Source organism: Vigna unguiculata, chromosome 9 (assembly GCF_037176805.1).
Source record: "Vigna unguiculata cultivar grain cowpea cultivar isolate G323 ecotype 2 chromosome 9, ASM3717680v1, whole genome shotgun sequence".
In the NCBI taxonomy this organism is placed as follows: Eukaryota; Viridiplantae; Streptophyta; class Magnoliopsida; order Fabales; family Fabaceae; genus Vigna; species Vigna unguiculata.
The window spans coordinates 5,281,650-5,307,347 of record NC_140800.1 but is presented as its reverse complement, the minus strand read 5'-3'; the positions used below and the strand labels follow the sequence as shown (position 1 = coordinate 5,307,347).

The following is a 25,698-nucleotide window of genomic DNA, read 5'->3' as shown; positions in this document are numbered from 1 at the left end:
GGTATTTATTTTACAGTTTTAGCATTTTTTTATATCAAATTTAACATGTTTCATTACATAAACTTCTTTTTATGGACATTTTAAATAGGATTTTTGAAATTTGTGTTCTAATTTATCCTCGAGCCAACAAATTTTAAAAATAGATTTCACTTTAGGTTGACATATTTTGTTGTTGCATTGAAAGTGTTTCTCATTATGTGGGGAAGAGATTAGAAAGACGAAGAAACTCATATATTGACCCCCAAATTTCATTTTTCAAAATAATATTTGAATTGTGCATTAACTATATCATCCTTATTTAATCATCATAGTAAGTGATGACATTACTGTTACCATGGCACAGAACTGAGATTTTCATCCATAAAACTCCTTTAACACTTTAAAAATATAAGAACCTGGCTGATTATTTTAATGGTAAAAGAGTTTTTTTCTTTCTTTATTCCTTCTCTACTTTTCAAACAACACTATTTTTCGAAAATTAATGGTTGGTGCACTTTGTTAGAATTGTCCAAAGGATGCAGTCTTCAGCATCTTTTGTAATTACGCGCTTTAACTAAACGATAATATCACTGCATAAAAGATCAGGACATATTAGCAAATAACCAATTTATGAAAGTGTTAGTGCAATTTTGAAACATATTTTAATGCATTATTTTTGATTGAACCAATAAATTAACTTTGATTTGTGTTAGTGGGCCTTATCGGTGTTAAGTGTAAGTATTTTTAGTTAGGTCATGTAATTGGACCCACTTTAACAATATTTGTTTCAAAGTTTTAAGTGCTACCGAGATTGAAGTGGTTCAGAGGGTGAGTGTTAGTTGAGCCAATAGATGCAATTGTACTTGAACCGACAAAGTGATAACACATTTTATGTAAACTTGTAGCATAATTAATTGGATTATTTACTATTTTTTTTAGTGCATGCATGTTTATTTTAGTTCAATTTTGTAATAAGACTTAAAAGAATTAGTTAGAAATCATCTGAATTATATATAAGTTTAACTCCTCATTGTTTTCAAGTTTGTTCAAAAAATTTCAAGTTGATCCTCACTTGAATTTTCATTTCAATTAAGTCCAATATTTTGAAAAATTAACTCAATTAGTACCTTATCAACGATGTTAAATATATATTATGTGTTGACATCTTCATTTTTTATTTATTAATTTTTAATTTTTTCAATTTTATTTTTGAAAAAGTTTTTGTTGTTAATGTGTCAAGTATGTGACATGTCACGCTGCACTTTAGTATCAAGTATCAACGGTATCACATGTCAACATTAGTGTCACTTGTAGGGATGTCAATGGGGCATGTAAGGTACGAGTAATAGTTTCATGTACCCTACTCGCTAGATAAATAGCTGCCCTATATCCGTACTCATATTCGTCGAGTATCCGTTATGTGGGTATCCATATCATTTTTTAATATCCACATATATCCACGGGTACCCGCGGGTATTTATAAAAAAAATAATTTAACAATATAATTTAATCATAAATTCAAATAAAATAAAATACATAACATTCATAAATTTCAAATAAAGTTCAAATAACTCATTTAAATAGTGTTGAATGACAGTTTATAAGGAAATGATTTTTTTAAAACTAATGATAAAAAAATAACTCATTCAAAATCAATATATTAATATTTTAATCATGTTTTTTTTTAATTTAAATTATAATATAGCGGGTACGGGTATACACAGGTACTGATACTATGACATCTGTACTCGCCCCGTTAACATGCGGATATAAAAAAAATACTCGTACCTGTTATTCGCGAGTATCTATCTACAATATTCATTTCCTACCCATTACAAGTTTTATCTATGGATACTTTCGGATATGAATTTTTTTTTACATTCCTAGTCACGTGTATCAAAATCAAATGTCATTGTCTTATATTCGATTCAATCCTTACATTTGTCTTTACCATTTACTTCAGTCCCAATTTTTTTAAAAATGGAACAATGTTATCTCTCTTCAAATTATGTTCAAATTTATTATTTATATAAATGTTATACTTATATTTATATTAAAATTGATTTTTTTATTAAATATTTTTTAAATTATTAAACCTTTCTCTAATGATATTATTTGATTCTATTTAAATAAATTGCTTTTATTTTTATAAAAATATATGGATTGATAATACAGTAGTTCTGGATACTTATTCTTTTCAACTTAAATTTATTTATCAAATATAATAATATGTATATGATAAATAACAGAGTATTGCCTGACTTTAATAAAATAAAATATAGAATAAATATTTGTCTGACTTTAAAAAATTTAAAATTAAAATGAAAATAATTTACAAAAACAATTTTTATTATATAATTAAAAAATAAAAGTAGACAATATAAATAAATAATATCTACAAATTGTATTTTAATATTATTATTATTATTATATCAATAAAGTAATTTAATATGTAACTACTTTAATTATTTTAATTTTGATATGTTAAAAAATCAATTTTAATAAAAATAAGACTATAATATTTGTGTAAATTATAAATTTAATTTCAATTTGGAGAGGGACAACATTGTTCTAGTTTTAAAAAAATTGGGATTGGATTGAATATGTAAGGCCTTGTTCTCTTATGCCTCTAACTTGTAGGGCTGCCCCAAATCTAATGGGCCTAAGAGCTGGCCCAAAAGATAAAACTGACCCTAGTCTGTCCTAATGCGTACATTTTCACTCTTTCAGAAACCAGTCGTCATCCCCCACGGCTCTCATAGGACGCTCTGCTAGGGTTCCTCCCCAAGCCATTCTTCGAGCTAACTCAAACCCAATTCTTACCCCACGTAAGTTATCTCTCAGCTCACACTTCTTCACCATGAGCATCTGTCAGTTTGTACAGTAGGGTTTCACCGTGAGCTCAGTTCCTAACTCTGCTCCACTGTCTTTTTCAGCTCGCAAGTTCCTCCTTTGAGTGGCCGTGCTCCGTTGGTTAGAGTCGAGGCACCTTCTAGCTACTTCTAGGTAAGGGAAGCTAGAACCCTCTGTTTGTTTGGTGCGAGTCTGCTATTTTACGTGGTTGGTGATTCTTTTGTGTTTGCTTGTTGATATGGATGTATGATACGGTGGGATTGTTGCTTGTAGTATGTCTTCGCATCTGATGCAGGTGAAAATAGTGGCGGGCACTGATAAACTCGCCCAAGCGAGCTGGTCTCGCCTAGGCGAGATTAACAGAGACTGGCCTAAGCCCTTTTTCCACGAATGGTCGCCCAGGCGACCCACTGTGATTCTGAGCGAGTGAGCATCTCGCCCAAGCGAGAGGGGTATCGCCTAAGCAAGATCCCGCGAGTGCTTCTGCTCCCTTCTCGAGCCCTCGCCTAGGCGAAAGGGGAGCTCGCCTGAGCGAGCACGTCTCGCCTGAGCGAAAACCCCTCAGCCTAAGCGAGGTGTTGAGCGAGACAACGCTTTGTTTGGATGTGTGTTTATTTTTGAATGATCTGTTTTGGTTGGGCATGAATGCTATGAGGAAGGACATGTATATAATGGAGTGCGATGTATGCGTAACATGATTCATGAGTTATAAATGATGGGTTTGGTATGCATATTGACATGTGAACTAAATGAGATTGGTGTTGTTAAAGTGGCATGATAATGAGATGAGTTGGACTTTATGTACATGAATGGATTATGATAAGTTGGAATGGGTTAGATCTGGAAATTGAAAGGTAACGACTTTGAAGGTTGATATAATGAGGGTATCTTTACATAGTGAATAGTATCTGATTGTATGATGGTATTTTGTCAGTGTCAGTGCATAATTCCTTGGGGTCTCTAGGTGAGACTTTCAGGGTTGCGCTTCAGTGGTCCGGACGTAATTTCATGGCCCCTGTTAGTGGGTGTCCATGGTAGTGCCCCATCTGTATAACTAGGTAAGGATTCAAGTTAAGGTTGCATCCTGACACTCTAAGGAGCCAATTAGTCTCACTTAGAGCGGACTGACTCATGTGGTGAGAATAGCAGGAGGCCTGAAATTCATTAAGGGTTAACCTTGTGGTGAGGGAAAATTGATCCATCGTAACACTTGTAACACATAGCTCGGGAGTGAGCAGCTCGGGGGTGAGCAAAGGTATCCACCACAAGTGCAAGCATCCGCTGAATCTGGCTAAGTTATACGTATCCAGATGAGTCGAGTCGAGTCGTAGTGTATTGAATGAAGAGTCATAACATGCTTGGTTGATATATGGATATGGGATGATGAAAATATATTGACTGCATGATGAATATGTTGTTGGCTCTAGCTTACCCGTTTTGTTGCATGGTTGTATTGTTTGTGGCTGTTCTTTCTTGCGATGATCGTCAATGTAATTGATGGGAGCAGATGGACGAGGTTCTCGTGGTCAACAAGGGAATGGAGATTCTGCTGCCTAGTCCGCGTGGATTGGACTATAGTTTCCTTTGGACTTTTCTTTAGGGCTATGGCCCCTATATTTCGATGTTCTTGGATTTGTAAACTTTTAGTCAAACCGTTATCCTGTTTTTGGTTGACATTGTGGTGTGCCTAGTTTTGTAGGGGTGGTGTTAAGAACCCCAGGACTGCGTTGCTGTACTATCTTATGCGTGGCGTTTTCTTTAATTGCTAATTTAAATTAAATGGGACGTTACAGAATATATATATATGAAGTGGATTGAATACAAGACAATGACACAAGAGACTCACACATGACACTAATATTGACATGTGACACAGTTACACACCACGCCACACATTTGACACATGGACAACAAATTTAAAAATTGAAAAAAAAAATAATTATTTTAAAAAATAGAAGTGGAGATGTTAACACATATTTAACTTCGTTGACAAGACGCTAACAAAAATAACTTAATTGAATTAATTTTTAAAAAATGTGACTTGATTGAAACAAAAATTAAAGTGAGGATCGACCTAAAACTTTTCAATGAAACTTGTGATGAACGGAGTAATTAAACTTTGTATCTATTGTTTGGAACACTCCCATTCTTATATAAGACTTTAGTATTTTTTGGAACATAGTCATTCTTAACTAATGAGTTTTACAGAGAGAGGATGAACTAAAGGATGGGTTTTTGCTAATTAGACACATCTTATAAGGTTAAAACATTATTCTAGTTTTCTAGACGAACACAAACAATGTTTTTGAGGCAAAAGGCACACAAAAAAAAGCTTTGAATAACAAAATTAACCGTGTTTTGACCTTCTAATCACTCATTTTTGTTCTTTTAACTTGGAATACTACTTTGTATAAGGAGTTAAGAAAAAAGTCATTGTGTTTAGAAGCTTCACTTAAAGTCTTCGTCTTCAAGCTTTCATCTATCCACACAACAATAAAAAGATACATTAAATACGCATCATGTAATTTTAAATGGTATCTCTTCTTTAAGCAAGTAGTTAATATAACTTATTGTGAGAGGAACTTTTACCCAAACTAGAGTAAAACACATAATCATATATGATAGTTAGCATTTCCAAAGTAACATATGATGTGTTAAGAGATGTGTGTTGATGTAAAATTACTTTAGCGAATGGCTCAAGAATCTTTGATGTTGGCGAAAAGTTTTACGAGATCTTCTTAATAGATGTGAATATGAAAACATTTCCTACTACTAAAACAAGCTTACAAAGAATTTTGTGAAACGTTAACTTCACTATGCCGTATATCATTGGTTTTACTTATCCGATGGAGTAAAAGAACACAAAATGCGTTATTCATATTAGACTTGTTATTTAACACCTTAATTTTGGCTTATTGGTTAACAAAAGTAGTGTCTCAAATGATATAATGTAAGTGAAAAACTATCCTCTTACAAACAATAAATGTTCATGTCCACTAACTTTAGAAAGGATTAAATGGTTATCTTAATTATTCCTAATCTAAAGTATAACTTATTAAATAGGTGACTGCGCTTTAAAACAAAATACGATGCGCTGTTAAATTTATTGAGTCTTTAATGCAGTTGAGTTAATTTAAACAATATATAATTTAGTTACATGAAAAATGACTTTTGAATTGATGGCAGATAGTAATTAGTAGTGAATTGATGTTCCTGATATATGAGAGTTGGTTGATGGGTGTGAAAAAGTTGTAAATGTTATTAGCTTCTCCTTCTCAACCGCAACCTTGATAGCTCCAAAATGACATAACATGTGAAGGGTGGTGCAAGAATGAGCAATCATAAGTAGGTAAAATTGAAAAGGGTTACCTACAAATATAAGGATGGAATAAAACACTGTTTCACCACACACTGCAAATACGCTCCATTATTCTTTCCATATTCTACGTGCATGAGATGCAAAATGAGCTAAACCTTTTCTTTATTTCACTTTATTTCTTCCGAAATTCGAGTCAAGTTTGATTTTTTTTTTTTTTTACATTCTATTTTAATCCATATTGAACTCAATCCAAACTTCCCAATTATTTCATCTTTTCAAAATTGTAATAATAAGTTTAGATTTATTTTCTCATGTATTCATACCTTACACAAAGAAAAAATAATATACACATAATTAATTAAAAAATCAATGATAATGTATATAATAAAGTTTTAAGTTTATGATTAATTTGAGAATTTTAATTTAGTTTTTATTAAATTTGTATAATCTATTAAACAATTTTATAAATTTCTATTGAGAATAATCCAAGTATAGATCAAAGTCTCGCATGGAGTAGAAATGACAAAATTAAACATCATATAAAAAGAAATACACTACAAGAAAACTATTAAATAATGACTAATTTTATAACGAAAAAATATGTTTAGAGACCAATTTAGTAACTAATTTCCTAATTAGAGACTAATTTAGAGATCAATTATTTTGGTAGCTAAAACCTTGGTTGTTAATGTTAGTAACCAATTTAGAGATAAATTCATAATAGAAACTATTTTAGTTAAAACTTTAAAGATTAATTATAATTTTTTGAAACTATTATTGTTACCAATAATATTTAGTTAATAAATTGGTATCTAAATTGGTTATTATAGTGACTAATTATTTTTTGTCACTAAATTTGATAATTAATCAAGAATTTTCTTATAATAATACTTATAAAATCAATGTTTCGAGGTTTTTGGATTGAAAATACTCAAAAAAAAAAAGAAACTCATCAATTGTTATAATTTAATTTTTTTATTAATTGGATGACAATTATCTTGCTCAGTTAACTTACTTGTTTATCGGCACATGTTATTTCGTCTAAGTTTATAGTTAAGACCGAACGTAAAGACTCATGGACATGATTTTTAGAGTTACTTAAAATTATAAAATTATATTTTGTAATTTTATAATAGTATGATTTTATAATGTTATAATCTTTGATCTTATAATTTATAATTTATAATTTATAATTTATAATTTATGATTTTATAATTTTATAATTTAATAATCTTAAGTAACTTCGAAAATGATTTTCATAATTCTTTACATTAGTCCCAACAACAACAAATGCATTCTACATGAAGATAATGATTATTATGGTTCCTTGAAACAAAATAATATTTTGCGATATCTAAACAAATGATAAGATATATTTTTTAACTTTTTCATAAAACTCTTATTTCATGTTCATGTTGTATATTGTCGGCCTTTTATTAGCCCAAATTGAGACTCATAGTTAGTCAACTTTGAAACCCAAATTTATTTGTAAGTCTCCTAAAAAAAATATAAACAATTTGTACATCTATAGAAATCTATAGAAATATTTACAAAGCTAAGAATAAGAATAATAATAATAATATTCTACTCTTTAAAACAACTATAGTCTTTGATTATCTTAGCTATGAACCTAGTAATTAGAGGTCTAAAATGTTTTATTTCTATGGGTTCTCCATCACTTTCCAGAGGTTATCAACACATATTAAATGATATGTGTGTAAAATCACTAACCATAATATACATAATTAGCTATAATCGCAAATGTTTTTTTCAATTAAAACAAAAGTATAATTGGTAAACTTATGCATTCAAGTTGCGATATCGACTAAGCATTCATCCACAATTCATATATATAAACAAAATAAAGAGTGTAAATTAAATTTCTCAAATAAGGAACAACATGCTCCGTCGCTCATAAAATTATTGATTAGTATCAAAGGACTTAAAACACACAGAATAACAAAATTTACAAATCATTCTTACACCTAAAACACTGCAGCATTTTTCTTTGATCATCCCAAGAGTTAGTTGTGTATGGGAGGGTTCTTCTTAGCTGGAGAATAGTCCATGCCAGCAATCTCCACAAGCTCCATATACTTCTCATCAGAAACCTCTTCTTGCTTATTTACAAATATTTCCTTTCCTTCCCAATTCACTTTATAATTTCTACTCTTGTATGTTTCTGGGGCCTCAGTTTCATTCCCTTCATTCTTCACATTCTGTCCATGGAGTATTATATAAATCATAATCAGGAAAACATAAAATTCCAAGGTTTCTTCTGAGTTCACACTTTAACTACATATGTGTGTGTATGTATATATAAACCAACCTTTGAAATATCTTGGTTTGTGGAAATTGATGAAGTAACAAGTTTCCTACACTTTCTTTTTCCTGCAGCAACGTAAGAACAGCCAGGATCTTAATTATATGGTGGATGTTAGGACTAAATTTCCTTGCATGTTGCTTCATACAAAATACATTGTAAAGGTTTAGTTCAGAACAACAATATATAACGGGAATAATTCCTTTCATTTTTCTTTCTAAATTATAACAAGATTAGATAAGATTCGGAATCAGAAGCAAGAAATACAAGGTCTTGGTATAAGATTCGGAAAGAATGATTGTGTTGTAACAAAAATAACAGAAAAATGAATTTCTGGTGTAAAACATTAATGGTGTCTAGGTCTATGATGTCTTGGTCCACTATAATCTTCATGAATACGAGGTAAGTTGTTTGGTTTTCTGGATACTCTAGAGGCTCTCTTCCTTAGGGTACCTGCGGAATATTGTTCATCTTCGCAGAGAGTAGCTTCCTTCTTAGCAGCACTGTCAATTCTTTTCAACAAATTGTTTTCTTCATCCTGCAATCAGAAGATTCGTTTCTGCTGTTTATTAACATTGGAAAAATGTTTGTGGAAGTTATAACAGAAGGTTGAGATTCATAGAGAAAGAAATATCCAAGCAATGATAACACTAACGTGTTGTTTATGTTGCTGAGACCCTTTCTCCAAGCGAATCCCTGAACAACAAAAGCAAACATGAGAATTATCACACACAGAAGGTCTAAATGAAGTTCTTATGAAACCATAGTTCTCAAAATTACCTCGAGCCTGGATGAGAAAGAGAGACAAAAGCAGAAGGTAAATTACAAAAGAAGGCTTCATTTGAAGAAAATTGCAGGGTAGAACCAGTATAAGGTGGAAATTTGAGGTCTTTCTTCCTGTTGAAATTATGCAGGAGAATCAGTTGTTGAGATTGAAGAGCTGAAAATTAATCATGAATTGAAACATGTGACTTGTGAGTGATATATATTATGGCCTTTGGGATCTATGGATACTTATATTTATATATCTATGAATGAGTAGGGTGTAGCCTAGGGGTCCACACTTTACATTGAAGTTCATCAACTTAAACTGGGAGGGGTATTTTTCTAAATTTCCTTTTTTCTTTTCATTGTTGTCTTCTACCCTTGTCGGACGAAGTTATATATAAATAATTCGATATTCCCAATCATTTAAGTGCAGTCTAGGTGTTAACAATACTTTGAACGACAGAAAAAAATAATTAATATTAACAAATGAGGGCTAGTTTGGTCAATAAAATATACTCACAACGTTGAGTTAGTGTAGAACAGCAAAAAGGAAAGATGAAGTGTTAGGGTTCTAAATATAAAAAAAAAAAAAAAACATTTAGTTTGGGAAGAGTTTTAAGAACACTATGTAATGTTATAGTTTCCATGTTTTACTATTGTTTTTCCTTGTTTTTTAAAAAATGTAGGCTTCGATGTGTGCAGCCCTCCCTGATACGAGCGTTGAGATTCACTTTTGAGGTAAGCAAGGTTTTTTTTTTTTTTCCTATGTTTACTTTCTTTGGTCCTTTTAGACAATATGTCGCCTCTACAAGACAATATTATTGATTTACTCAAGTCTAAACTCCTTGACAGCCTAACTTGTCGCACAACGTTTTTCACTTCTAACTAGCTAGGTATAATAGTGAGGAAAAGGGTAACACTGTTCAATTATTGACATAATTGGTATTAAGTACTTATATTATATATCATTGACTCTTTTACATTAAATAGCTATCAATTCCTTGCCATATACATATATTTTGCTAAAGGATAGCTACGTTTATGATTTACTCTAGATGAAACGGTGATTCACAAAGTAAAAGTTGACATTTACGTTGCACATTTACTTATTTGACATAAATGTCTAGTTTTTGTATTTAATCATCTTCTGAGCAATTTGAAATTGTTGTGAGAAACATGAGTGGATGTCTTAGATGCATGCTGCAAAACTAATTTAAGGTTGTGTGCAATCTTATTTTGCATAATAAATTATTTTCCATCATAACGTAAATTTAAAGGTTATACACTACAAGAAAAAGTCTCATTAACAACTAATTTTAGTGACAAAAATTAGTTATTATACTTACCACTTTGGGTACCAATTTATAAAATAAAATTATTGGTTACTAAAATAGTTACTATTATGAATAAAAGATTATAATTCGTCTCTAAATAATATTCTCTTTCAATCCCAACATCTCTAAATAGTTATAGGATGGGCTGACCCACTAACCCATTTACAAAATTAAATATTCTTCTCTTTCAATCCCAACATCATTTATCGCGTTGTTTATGTAAGTTCCTTTCATTATTATTGTTATCATTAATATTAATAATAATAATAATAATAATAATATTATTATTATTATTATTATTATTATTATGTATAACCATTGTATATAGGATAATGATTCTAGTCATCGAATATGAAATATTTTTTTATACATTTTTAGGTTAACAAATTTGTACATGTCTTGTAAGGTGAGATCTTGCTATTGCACTTTAGTTATAATCTTTGTTGCTATTGTTTCTTGTCTTTGATTAACAAGACTAATTGAAATTATTGATAGGAAATGAATATCAATTATTATGAAAAAAAATTATTTTACTCATCACAAATACAGGCCAAAATTTCAGTTTGCAGGATGAACGGACCAAAAAGATAAATCAATTTTTGAACTGTGAGACAAATACTTTATCGACTAAAACACAGAACGAACCAAAACGAACAGAGTTAACTCGTTTTGTCATCCTTAATTTTTTTCTATTTTTTATATTTTGTTATTGTAATTTGAAATAAAGAATTATCTAGAAGTCTCTTAGTTTCCCCAAGTAAGGTTTAGAAATTCTAGAATGTCCTAATTAATGAAGGATGTAGAAAATTACATAGTGGAGCATTAATTAGAGAAGCTCCTAGAAATGAGTCTAGATCTCTCTATTAGCTCCTATAAATACCTCGTTGTACTTGGCATTTTCCATTAAGGAAATTTGAGTTCTCTATTCTAAATATCACCTCTTCCTCTAACAAAGTGGTATCAAGAGCTAGGTTTGATCTAAAGAGTTGAGAGAGGGAAAAAAAGAGTGTTGAGAGAAAAGAAAAAGAGAGAGAGAGTTGAGAGATGGCAAGCAAGGGGTATACTACCTTCCAATTTCCTCGTCTTACAAATGAGAATTATGAAAAATGGTGTCTTCGCATGAAAGTGTTATTAGGCTTTCAAGGTGCATGGGATATTGTACAAAAAGGCTATGAAGAGCCTCAAGATGAAGGAAGCTTATCTCAAGAAGAGATGGAGAATTTGTTGAAGACAAGGAAGAAGGATCAACAAGCCCTTACTCTCATCCATCAATGTTTGGATGACCACATATTCGAAAAAGTTGCCTATGCTACTACGTCGAAGGAAGCTTGGGAGATCTTGGAAAAATCTCTCCAAGGCGTCGACAAAGTGAAGAAGATAAGGCTTCAATCACTAAGGAGTGACTTTGAAGCTTTGAAGATGAAGGAATCTGAATCAATATCGGATTATTGCTCAAGAGTAAAGGCAATTGTCAATCAATTGAAGAGATATGGAGATAAAATAGAAGATGTTCGTGTGATGGAAAAGATCCTTCATTCCTTGACTCCAAAGTTCGACTATGTGGTATGTGTGATTGAGGAATCTAAAGATCTTGACTCCATGAGTCTTGAAGAGTTGGAAGGTTCTCTACAAGCTCATGAAGAAAGAATGAATAGGAGACAAGAAGAGCCATTGGAGCAAGCCCTTAAAGCTCAAGCTTCTTTGAAGAATAATGGAGGATTTAGGAGTCAACGAGGACGTGGACGAGGAAGAGGTCATGGTCGTGGAGAAAGAGAACATGTTCATGCATATGGAGGAAGAGGAAATGGTAACAATGCTTCAAACAATGAAGAAAGGAGTTTCTTATCATCAAGAGCCCGTGGAAGAGCAAGAGGAAGAGGCCGCGGCTATTCTCAAAACGAAAGAAGGTATGAAAAATCTAAAGTTGAATGTTACAATTGTCATAAGCTTGGTCATTTCTCTTGGGAATGTCGTCTTAATGAAATGGAGGAAAAAGCTAATCTTATTAATGAAGTAGAAGAGTCAACCTTGTTGCTAACCCTAAAAGGTGAAGATAAAGATATCAATTGTTCGTGGTACTTGGACAATGGTGCTAGCAACCACATGTGTGGCTACAAGGAGAAGTTTGTGGAGCTTAATGAGAATGTGAGTGGAAATGTGCCCTTTGGAGACTCGTCCAAAGTTTGAATTGAAGGAAAAGGTACAATCTTAATCTCTTCCAAAGATGGCAGTCATAAGATGATCAATGATGTTTATTATGTGCCTAAATTAAAAAGCAATATTTTGAGTTTAGGCCAACTTATTGAAAAAGGATATGAGATCCTTATGAAAGATAAATGTTTGTGGCTTAAAGATCAAAATGAAAATTTGATTGCTAAGGTGCTTATGTCAAGAAATAGAATGTTTATCTTGAATCTAAAAACCATTGAAGCAAAGTGTTTGAAGGTAAGCGTGCAAGATAAAGCATGGTGTTGGCACATGAGGTTTGGACACCTAAACTTTGTAGCTCTTAAAAGTTTGGGAGAAAAGGAGATGGTGAAAGGGATGCCTGCAATCAACAATCCTAACCAACTGTGTGAAGCGTGTCTTCTTGGAAAGCATGCGAGGAAAAGCTTTCTGAAAGTAGCTGCTTCAAGAGCAACCAAGCCTCTTCAACTTGTATATGCCGATGTGTGTGGTCCAATCGATCCACCATCATTCAGTAAGAATAAATATTTCTTACTCTTCATTGATGATTTCAGTAGAAAAACGTGGGTGTATTTTCTCAGACAAAAGTCAGAAGTATTTTCTTCTTTCAAGAATTTCAAAGCTCTTGTTGAAAAAGAAAGTGGCTTTGAAATCAAAGCTTTGAGATCTGATCATGGAGGAGAATTCATTTCAAGGGAGTTCAATGAATTTTGTGCAACTCATGGAATTCGTCGTCCATTGACTATTCCTAGATCGCCACAGCAAAATGGAGTAGTCGAGAGGAAGAACAGAACCATTCTCAACATTGCCAGAAGCATGCTGAAAGCTAGAAATATGCCCAAGGAGTTTTGGGCTGAAGCTGTTTCTTGTGCGGTCTATTTATCTAACCGCTCCCCAACGTCCAATCTAAAAGATCAAACACCTCAAAAAGCGTGGAGTGGAAGGAAGCCTAGTGTTAATCATTTGTGTGTCTTTGGGAGTATAACTTACACCCATGTACCAAAATAAGAAAGATCCAAGCTCGACGATCGAAGTGCCAAATATGTCTTTGTTGGCTATGATGCTCAATCTAAAGGCTACAAATTATACAATCCAAGCGATGGCAAAGTGGTAGTAAGTCATGACGTTGAATTTGATGAAAAAGTTGTGTGGAATTGGGAGGCTCAAGAAGATAAGACATACGATTTTCTTCCATATCTTGAAGAAGAGGAAGATCAAGAAACTGCAATTTAAGATGTCACTCCTCCTCATTCGCCCCCTCCATCTGTTACATCTCATGCAGAAGAAGAAAGTACAAGCGAAGGGCCAAGGAAGACAAGAGACATACGTGACATCTATGAGAGGTCTGATGAAGTCACGTGTAATCTTGAAGAATTATATTGCCTTCAAATAGATTGTGAGCCATTGAATTTTGAGGAAGCTGTGAAAGATAAAAGGTGGAGACATGCCATGGAAGAGGAGATCAAATCAATCGAGAAAAATGACACTTAGGAATTAACAACTATTCCCAAAGGTCATGAAGCAATTGGAGTGAAATGGGTGTACAAGACTAAGAAGAATGCTAGTGGAGAGGTGGAAAGATACAAAGCACGACTAGTTGTAAAAGGCTACAAGCAAAAGCATGGAGTAAACTATGATGAAGTTTATGCACCCGTCGCTCGCATGGATACGATCCGTTTGTTGATTTCTTTGGCGGCCCAAATGAAGTGGAAGTTTTATCAACTTGATGTGAAGTCTGCGTTCCTAATGGTTATCTAGAAGAAGAAGTCTATATTGAGCAACCTTCAGGCTTTGTGGTTGAAGGACATGAAGATAAGGTTCTAAAATTGAAGAGATCTTTGTATGGATTAAAGCAAGCACCAAGGGCATAGAACAGTCGCATTGACAAGTACTTCCAAGATAATGGCTTTGTTCGATGTCTTAACGAGTATGCTCTCTATATCAAAACTTTTGATAATGAAGATATTTTGATTGTTTGTCTCTATGTGGATGATCTCATATTCACTGGTAGCAATCCAAGCTTGTTTGAAGAATTCAAGAAGGAGATGTCATATGAGTTTGAGATGACAGACCTAGGGCTCATGTCATACTATTTGGGCCTAGAGGTTAAGCAATTGGAGGAAGGTATCTTCATTTCTCAAGAATGCTATGCAAAGGAGGTCTTGAAGAAATTTAAAATGTTTGATTGCAATCCAGTGAATACACCCATGGAAAGTGGGATGAAGCTATCCAAGTTTGAAGAGGGAGAAAAGGAGAATCCCACTCTATTCAAAAGCCTCGTGGGAAGTTTGAGATACTTAACATGTACAAGGCCCGATATGTTGTATGCGGTTGGAGTAGTGAGTCGATTCATGGAGACTCCCACTTCTACTCATATGAAAGTTGCTAAGAGGATACTCCGTTATCTAAAAGGTACTATTAACTATGGGTTATTTTATTCATTTTCTAATGATTTCAAACTCCATGGATTTTGTGATAGTGATTATGCCGGAGATATCGATGATAGAAAGAGCACTAGTGGCTTTATATTCTTCATGGGAGGATGTGCTTTCTCATGGAGTTCAAAGAAACAACCCATTGTCACACTTTCAACATGTGAGTCAGAATATGTGGCAGCAACTTCATGCACTTGTCATGCGATTTGGCTAAGGAGATTATTGAAAGAACTTCATTTACCACAAGTGGAAGCTACGGAGATATGCGTAGATAACAAGTCTGCATAAGCACTAGCAAAGAATCCGATGTTTCATGATCGAAGCAAGCATATAGACACAAGGTATCATTTCATAAGAGAATGTATTTCTAGAAAAGAGGTGGAGCTCAAGTATGTCAAGATTCAAGATCAAGTTGCAGATATCTTCACGAAGCCATTAAAGTTTGAAGATTTTCAAAGGCTAAGAGCAAAGATTGGTGTGCAAAAGAAGATTTCAAATTAAGGGGGAGAAATGTTATTGTAATTTGAAATAAAGAATTATCTAGAAGTCTCTTAGTTTCCCTAAGTAAGATCTAGAAATTCTAGAATATCCTAATTAATGAAGGATGTAGAAAATTCCACAGTGGAGCATTAATTAGAGAAACTCCTAGAAATGAGTCTAGATATCTCCATTAGCTCCTATAAATACATTGTTATACTTGGCATTTTCCATCATAGAAATTTGAGTTCTCTCTTCTAAATATCACCTCTTCCTCTAACATATTTGTCATCATGTCACCTACAGAATAGGAAAGAAGAACGACAATGGGTCTAGTCCAAAAGGGTTTTACTCGGTCAATTCAATTCACTACAAGAATTGCATCATATGTTTCATTTCACTCCAGAATTTTATTAGTTACGTGTTTACCTTCTCCTGTTCTCATTTTGTCAACAAAATAGAACTATTTTACTTGATAAATTAGTATACAGCACCACCTACACTTGAGAAATAGGATTTGGCTTTTGGCTAGAAGCAATAATCACTATGAATTCTCCAATAATCACTGTGAATTATTTTCTATTATTTTTATTGACCATTAGTGTATAACAAAATTGAAAATAAGAAGAGAAGTTCAACTAGTTTTAATCAAATAAATTAAATACTCTTCTCCAATAGATAAATGTTTGACTTTTTCAAAACCAAAGATATAATCAAAAGTAAAGGTAAATTCTCAAAACCTGTCAGAAAAAAACTCTGAAAACTTAGTTTCCTAAAACTTTATTTAATTTAAAGATAGTTAACAAAAAAATATATAAATATTTATACGGTTGGTCTCAATACGAAACCTGATCTAATATTTGATAAAATTGTCAAATTTTACTATATAAAATTGTCACATTGTTTAGTTCAGATTGTTATTTCTTAACCAGTCAAATGTATCGTCCATCCTCAAGATATGGATACTATAGAGACCAAATCTAAAAGTGATACTATCTCTCATTTTAATATTTAAACTAATACTTTTTATTAATCAAAATCATAAGAAAGTTCAATTAAGTACTTAATGTATAAAAGAATTACTGAATCAATTACTTATTTAAACATTTTATTTATATTATCACTTAACAAAAAAAAAAGTTATAATATAATGAAAATAAATAGAAACAATTGAAAAAAAAAACATTGAATAGGAAGTATACTTAAATAAAAGTACTAAATTACATATGAAAAAAACATTTAAATCTACACTACTCTTCTCCATCTCGCGAGTATATGGTTTTCCATTTTTTTTTATTTAAAAAGGTTTAATGATAAGGGTAAAATGTATTCTTAAGTCCGGAACTTATTATGTAAAATTAGAATTTTTCTTTTCAATCTTTGTTATGGTCTGATTCTCAATTTTAAAAATGAAAATGAAAAAAATATAATTCTCCTAAGTATGTTAAATTCTTTTTACATATTAAATGACATTTCAAGTTGTTGTTCGAATGGTTTATATTATTTGACATGTTTTGACTTAAACTTTAAAAATGAAAAGATATAATCATCTTAATATAATTGTGTTAATTTTTGACACTAATATTTTAAACTTATTTAAATTATTTATACCATTTAACACATTTCAACACAAATATTAATATACAATATTATCTAAGCTGTAAAAGAAAATGTTATTTGATTAAGAAAATTAATTAATTTATTTTTAAAATTTGAAAATCAAAATATTCTAAAATTTGACACAAAAGTAAATTTTAATTAAAAACATACATAATCCTAATTGTAATTATAGCTTTATCTATATATTACAAAAATGCATGATTATATTTTTTACAATTTTCATCCCTTCATTTTTAATTATTTCCAAGTTTCTTCTTGAATTTAGTTTTACATAATTTTCTCTTACCTTTTAATTATTTATATCTTTATTCAACATTTAAAAAGTATATGGAATCACGATGAGATACCTAGTTTTTGTGGTTTTTTTCTCAAACTGGTGCAATTTAATTATGTATTTTCCGAAATGGTGTAATTTTTTTTTAAATTACAGCGAAGGGTAAGTCGTGCCAAGGTGGTGCGATTTCAGTATGAAGAAGTCGTGCCAAAATGAGGCGATATTAATTAAAATGAGTTGAAGTTGTGCCAACATGGAGAGACTTCTATGTTATGAAGAAGTCGTGTCATATTCAGACTTAATTAACATTTTAAGCAAAGTCGTGCCAATATGGGAAGACTTCAATTGTTAATGAATAAGTCGTCCCGTATTGGAGAGACTTCAGTGTTGTATTGATAATGAAGAAGTCGTACCATATTGGAACGACTTTAGTTCGAATAAAAATTAAATATTTTTTAGTCATATTAATTAGTTAAATAATAATGCATATAAGTAATTAAAAATTTCATGATGTTTTGGTTTGTTATAATAGGGCATGAAAGTTATCTATGAGAGCCTGTGCCACAAGGAGGTCTTCTTCGGTGTCGTCTAGGTCTTAATTGAGGGCTCTGAATTGGATCGTCATCAACATTATCTTTGGTTGATATAACGAAATATAAACCAAAGACAACAACATGAAGTTTTTGTTGTTGTCTTTGGTTTATAATGCATATAAGTAATTAAAAATTTCATGATGTTTTGGTTTGTTATAATAGGGCATGAAAGTTATCTATGAGAGCCTGTGTCACAAGGAGGTCTAGGTCTTAATTGAGGGCTCTGAACTGGATCGTCATCATCATTATCTTTGGATGATATAACGAAATATAAACCAAAGACAACAACATCATCATTATCTTTAACTAATTAATATGACTACAAAATATTTAATTTTTATTCGAACTAAAGTCGTCCCAATATGGTACGACTTCTTCATTATCAATACAACACTGAAGTCTTTCCATATTGGCACGACTTTGCTTAAAATGTTAATTAAAGTCCTCTGAATATGGCACGACTTCTTCATAACATAGAAATCTCTCCATGTTGGCACGACTTCAATTCAATTTAATTAACATCACCTCATTTTGGCACGACTTCTTCATACTAAAGTCGCATCACCTTGACACGACTTATCCTTCACTGAAATTTAAAAAAAATTTACACCATTTCGAGAAATACATAATTAAATTGCACCAATTTGGAAAAAAAAAACCAGTTTTTGTAATATGCACGTTCTCTTCATCTCCCTATGTCATTGTAGATCAACCGTCAGAGCCATATGAAAAGAAGACAACAAACACGTGAACCATAATAGATTTGTACGAAGTTATAGATAAGAAAAATGATAAATTAATAGTTTTTTTTTAATAAATTTTGATAAATTACCAATTTGGATAAAAAATTATTATTTTAGTTAAAAAATAAAAAAATAATCTATTTTAATTCTATTAAGAGAAAATTTGTCAATTTTTTTTTCTTACAGATAATTCAAGTGTGAGGAACTAAAATTTCAGAAACAAACAAATATTTCAGATATCATCATTGCAAATTTTAGAAAAAGGAATCAAAGTTACTGTTATAGCAGTGAAGAAAAATAATACACAATTTTCCCTGCCTTACAAATATTTAGATAATAAACAAGTCAATACTACATAGAAAGAAGACCACACGTCTCTGCATAACATTCGTAAGATTTTACTATTAATATAGTTCCAAGCATTCGCTTCAAAACATTAAAGCCCTGAAATTGCTTCTTCCCAGTTGAAATGGAAAGAAGGGTTATAGTGATCGGTGCAGGAACCAGTGGCCTTGCTGCCTGCAAATACCTTCTAGAGTTTGGATTTCACCCAACTGTGTTTGAAGCTGATGATGGCGTTGGAGGGGTATGGAGGCATACTATGAACTCCACCAAGCTCCAAAACAATAAACAAATGTACCAGTTCATGGATTTTCCATGGCCTTCTTCAGTAAAAGAAGATAATCCAAATCACAACCAAGTGCTAGATTATCTTAACTCCTATGCTCAACATTTTTCCCTCATTCCTCACATCAGATTCAACTCCAAAGTCATTCATGTAGATTATGTTGGAGGAGAGTCTAGTGAAGAAATTAAGTCATGGGAACAGTGGGGTGGTAATGGCACACCCTTTGGCCACAAGGGAACTTGGCATGTCACTGTGCAAAATACTAAGACTTTATCTGCAGAGGTTTGTGTTTCTGGTTTGTTTAGTCTGAGGAAGTTTCACTTTCCTTTATTTATTCATTGTTCTGTCGAAAAATATCTCCTGGTTTCTTAGTATTCTGTTTTTGAATTACAAAAATTTAGTGACTGGCATCATTGTCTGCTTTTGCATAAAGTTGATTTTTTTAATCACGTGTGATTTTGTTTTTATAGTTTGTTAAATACTAAATTGAACATTTGTATGAACAGGTACACGAGGCTGAGTTTGTTGTTCTCTGCATTGGAAAATACAGTGGTCTTCCAAATATTCCAGAATTCCCACCGGGACAAGGACCTGAAGTTTTTAATGGCAAAGTATTGCACTCCATGGACTACTCCGATATGGACAATGACACTGCTGCTGAATTGATCAAAGGAAAAAGAGTCGCAATAATAGGCTCTCAAAAATCTGCTATGGATCTTGCAGCTGAATGTGCAAAAGTAAATGGTGAGAAATTGTTTTGGTTGCAAAGTTTTCTACTCAACCTGTAGTAGTATGATTTATTTGACTTTATCCTACATCACCAGCTAATACTTAGTTGAATTTCCTTCTGAAATTTTCCCTTCTGATATTTCTCTTCTCTAATAACTTTGATAGGAGTCAAATACCCCTGCACAATTATCCAGAGGAACGCGCACTGGTTTCTTCCAGATTTTAACATCTGGGGAGTTATTGCTGGATTCTTATTCTTAAATCGTTTTGCAGAGCTTTCAGTTCACAAGCCAGGAGAGCCATTTTTTCTTGGCCTTCTGGCCACTTTACTCTCACCATTGGTAACATTCAATGACATTCTCTTTATACAGTTCTTCACAATATCTCTACTGCAACAAAAAAAAAAAAATAGACGGTAGAAATTTCATAGATTAACAAGACCAAGCCTACAACTAATTAAGTTTCCCTAAGTTCCCATAGATCGAGTATAGATCTATCCGGTGATAACTTCAAAAATAACTCTTTATTGCTATAATATTAGATGCGGAACTTTTGTGAATACTCCGTTAAAACCATTTTCAACTTTGGTGAATACTCCATTGAAAATCATTTTCAATTTTTATAGCACAGTGTTTTGATACAAAGTTCCACTGTTAATTTTCAGAGATGGGGAATCTGTAAAGTTGTTGAAACTACTCTAAAATGGAAGTTGCCATTGAAGAAGTATGGGTTGATACCAAACCACAGCTTTTTTCAAGACCTCTCCACATGTCTGATTGCAGTGTTTCCTGATAACTTCTTTGACAGACTCAAAGAAGGATCCATCACCATAAAGAAATCACAAAGCTTTAGCTTCTGCAGTGAAGGTGTAATCATTGAAGGAGAAGCTAAGCCTCTAGAGACAGATATAGTCATTTTTGCCACCGGATACAAAGGTGACCAGAAAATAAGAAACATGTTCAAATCCACACTCTTCCAAAATCAGATAGCTCTGCCACCAACCTCCTCAACAGTTCCTCTCTACAGGTCAGTCTTTTCTTGATTTTCCCTATTTCTCTTCTGCATTCTGTCAGTCAATTTATAGGCAATGTTCTAAATTTATATTGTGTGGTGGTAGTATATGCTACATTTGGAGTAAAAAAGTATTATCTTCACCAAAATTTTAACCTTTACCTATGTTTGCCAATGAATTCAGACAAATAATCCACCCTCGGATTCCTCAGTTGGCAATAATAGGATATGCAGAGAGTCTGTCAAACATTTTTTCGTCAGAAATCAAAAGCTTGTGGGTGGCACATTTCTTGGATGGAAACATTGAACTTCCTAATATAAGAGAAATGGAGAAGGATGTGAAACTGTGGGAAGAAAACATGAAGCAATATGGAGGAACATATTTTTGGAAATCGTGCATTGCAACTTGTGGAATTTGGTATCACGATCAACTCTGCAAAGACATGAAGCAGAATCCCAGAAGGAAAAATGGTTTTTTTGCAGAATTGTTTGAACCTTATGGTCACGCTGACTATGTAGGTCTTACTCATAAATAGAACAATTTGAAGTTAAGATAATATGATTTATTAGGCAGAAGTTGATCTCTACACAACACAATCAACTTATGTATTTTAGTACGCATGATCCCTACGTTGTAGTAATGTTTATTCAATTTGTTTTGGCCTTCAACAAAGTTTCATACCAAAAACAATAAGAAATGTTGTCTTCTTATAAGTGGAAAGATTCGGTAGAGTAAAATGAATGATTTGATTGGATTTTAGAATAAAGTTTGTGTTATTGTTTTTAAGGGATTTGGAGATGATAATAAAGTGAATTTAAAAGTAAATTTTGTAAAAGTTTGTGTAAGATTTGAATGATATGATTAATAAAAAATAATATTTAATTTATGAAAAAGTTAGATTATTAAATTATTTTTGGTGTTAAATGTAATATAAAATGATAGTTAGATAAATTATAATTAATTTTAAATTTTGTTCTACGTAAATAAAAATATTAATGATATTTATTAATTGAAAAAATAATATTATAATATATTTGAAGTCAAAAATAAAATATTTAAATTTTGTTCATTAAAGTAAAATATAAATGAATAATCTGTAATCAACTTCCTGACACAAGCTAAGAAGAATAAAAAATGAAGAAACCACAGGAATCTGATACACCCAATATGGATCCAAATAAAAAATTCAAGCACATTAGAACCAGATATATCACAAATAGAACCGGATAGTGGAGAAAAAGGTAGAAGTTAGAATCGGATACAAGTATAATGTATCCGTTCCATTGCTTTTTCATAATCGAAGATTTCATGAGTGCAGTTTGAGCAACAGAGATCTTATATGTTCTAATATAATAAGGAGGGATAGAGTGATAGCATAACAAAGTTCTATCGTAAATCATTTCAAAACAGTAAAATTCAAAATGCAACATAATCTCACAAATCATTACTTTTATGCATTTGTTTTCATTGAAAAGGAATATCATTGTCTCTCTCAAATCATTGCTCCCCATTCATTAACTGTAATAATTTTGCCCATAAAAACATAAATACAGTAAAAATAGAATGAACTAATGTTTAAATATTTTCATATTTATTTTATCTTGATAACAATAAAAATAACATTGTACTTGTCAATAAGATCATACTACTGAATATAGTAAAGATAGAATGAAAGAATTTCTTTTGTATAATCCTTTCCTAATCTTTAATATATTATTAAATTGTACATTGCACGTATTTTTCAAATATTTATCTCATATGTTAATGAATTAAAATTCTGTTACATATATAATATTTTATTTAATTTAAATTACTTTTTAAAAAAGGTATTTTATTTGTTGTGTTATAGTGTATCATATTACTAAAATACTTTTAAACTCTTAAAAAAATATTAAAATGCTATTAATTATTTTAATGTATGCCTTAACGTGCGCAAGTCACGTACTAATAGATGGAGAAGACCATGAATGATGTAGTCTAAGAAAAATAAACCTGACATCCTAATAGATGGAGAAGAGAAATAACATATGATTGATCGAAAATTAAAGGACCAGTAAACAATAAAAATAAAAAAAAATTAATAACTAATTTTATGTATTTAAAAAATTAAAGAATTAAATTTGATCATTTTAAAAGACTAAAAAACTAAATTAAAAAATCAATAACTAACAATCTTTTAAAAAGATAAAATCAAATTAGAAATTAAGCTCTTTATAAACATAAACACCAAAAGCGTTAACCATAAATAAAACACTGAAAATCATTTATTAGTAGTTTAATGCTATCATGTAACTTTTTCCCAAAGCTCCAAAATTTAAGAGATAAAGTTATTTCTGTATAAGATAAAAAAAAAATGTGATATGATTGTCTTTATGAGACAAGACCTTGGCCTGCAACAGATAAGATGAGCGGTCATGTGTTGCACCACATTTATCCAATCTTTATTTTCTCAATTAATACTACGTAGAATTTTGTATCAATTATTAACTTTATTTTGATAATAAAATGATAACAATAGGAAAGATATTTTTGCAGAAGAATCTAGGGTCTCACCAAGAGCAATTCGCCCTGGACAGTAAGAAGGATTATCTAAATTTTAAAAAATATATAAAAATAATAGTTGGTTAATAATTAATGACAAAACTGAAAGTTATTTTTCCAAAAATGGTTTTTTGCTAGATTGGAGATTACCTCCACGTAGTCGTGTCTAAAATTTAACTTTTATTTTGTTTTGTTTTACTTAGAAAAAAAAGAGTTTTAAGTCAAGGTCAAAAGAGTGGGTAAAAGTTGCATTTGAAAGAGAAAAAAAAGAAAATTTATTAATATTTACCAAATCATCGTAGTAAAATTGTAATTTGTGTTTTGTTTGATTAGTCCAAATCAAATTTTGATAGTAAGTTTTGGACGCATGGTTTTACTTTTATAGTTAGGGTCATGCAAGAGATCTGCCGACTAAGAAATCGGTTTATATTGTTGCTCAACTTTTATTTATTTTATTTATTTTTTAAATTTGGGAACATTATTATTTTGAGATATAATTACTGATTTGGTATCCTAAATTTTTTGTTAAGTTTAATTTGATTCCATATATTTTAGTTTGTTCAATTTAATATCTCAATTTTTTTTAAAAATTCAATTTATTCATCTCGGTTAAGGAATTAACATCGTATGTGAAATTTTTTTTTTTTTTTTTGTAAAAATTTATAAACTGTCACATGTCAATTTATTGTTGTCACGTGGCAGCTTACAATCATGACACGTGATATTGGTAATAGTTGTTTTCAATTTAGTTCTCTATTTAAAATTTTGGTTCAGTTTAGTATCCAAATTCTTTAAAACGATCAAACTCTGTCCTTTCCAATTTAAGACCAAATTAGTAACTAAGTTTAATTATAATTTATATATACAAGTTAAAATAATTGTTTTGAATTTATACATCAAATCACTACACCTAAATATTGAAATTATTTTATTTTTTACAAGTGTAAAAAATTTCAGGTGTAAAAAATTACAAAGGTAAAAAATATAAAAAGTAAAATAATTTAAGTATTTAGGTGAAATGATTTGATGTATATATTGAAAAAAAGTTATTGTAACATGTATATATAAGTTGTAATTAAGCTTATGTACTAATCTGATATCAAATTGGAGATGATAAAATTGGATTGTTTTAAAGAATTGGAGTACTGAATTGAACAAAAAATTTAAATAAAGGACTAAATTAAAAATAACTATTACAACTGTCACATGTCGTGATTGTAAGCTGTCACGTGACAAAATGGTAAACTGACACGTAATAATTTATAATTTTTTACAAAAAAATTAAAAAAATAAAAAATTTTACAATTTGATACGTGTCATGTAGAGACATAGTGTTAACTCCAACTTAACATAAATAATCAAAAATATAGGGACCCAATTAAACTTAACCAAAAAATTGAGATACTAAATTGAACAAATAAAAAATATGATGACCCAATTAAACTTAACCAAAGAATTGAGGTACCAAATGAGTTTAGATGATTGTGCTTTTCATTTGATTTTTCTGTAACCATACTTGATTTTGTGGAAGTTTGATTGAACGATTTCTACTTGAGATTTTCTATTTTTATTAAGAGAATTTTCCAAATTAAAGTTATTGGTGTCCTCTTTTATTATGATTATTTTTATCATTTGTGAAAACTTCGAAAACGATATAAGTATCAGTAACGGACCTACGTATATACGAGGATGAATATGGATAAGTGCACACCTTCATAAATTTATGATCATGCATATAGAGAAAAAAAAAAAAATACCAGAGAAAAGAGTTGCTTCACACTTCAAAGAAAAGAATTCGACAATATAAGACCTCGGAAGAAGGAAATCATCAAAACATGGGGAATGACAATCATCGAGAGAAGCATTAGTATTAAAATAAATTC

General features: G+C 31.1%; 3 protein-coding genes across 3 annotated transcripts; 2 read left to right on the top strand and 1 right to left on the bottom strand.

The window, feature by feature from the left end:
• Positions 1-7,989: 7,989 nt before the first annotated feature.
• On the bottom strand, positions 7,990-9,471 carry LOC114164789 (uncharacterized). The gene is made up of 5 exons (XM_028049552.2): positions 9,255-9,471; positions 9,130-9,170; positions 8,928-9,012; positions 8,481-8,542; positions 7,990-8,370 (listed from the first exon to the last, which is right to left on the bottom strand). Exons 1-5 carry the CDS (start codon positions 9,313-9,315, stop codon positions 8,176-8,178), a joined length of 444 nt encoding a protein of 147 aa, XP_027905353.1. The 5' UTR covers positions 9,316-9,471; the 3' UTR covers positions 7,990-8,175.
• Positions 9,472-11,620: 2,149 nt separating this feature from the next.
• Positions 11,621-12,763, top strand: LOC146883474 (uncharacterized). The gene has a single exon (XM_085666359.1). The coding sequence runs from the start codon at positions 11,621-11,623 to the stop codon at positions 12,761-12,763; it is 1,143 nt and encodes a 380-aa protein (XP_085522485.1).
• A 6,516-nt stretch (positions 12,764-19,279) lies between these two features.
• Positions 19,280-22,060, top strand: LOC114162497 (putative flavin-containing monooxygenase 1). The gene is made up of 5 exons (XM_028046411.2): positions 19,280-19,815; positions 20,040-20,277; positions 20,428-20,603; positions 20,927-21,288; positions 21,458-22,060. The coding sequence occupies exons 1-5, from the start codon at positions 19,375-19,377 to the stop codon at positions 21,807-21,809; spliced, it is 1,569 nt and encodes a 522-aa protein (XP_027902212.1). The 5' UTR covers positions 19,280-19,374; the 3' UTR covers positions 21,810-22,060.
• Positions 22,061-25,698: the final 3,638 nt, after the last annotated feature.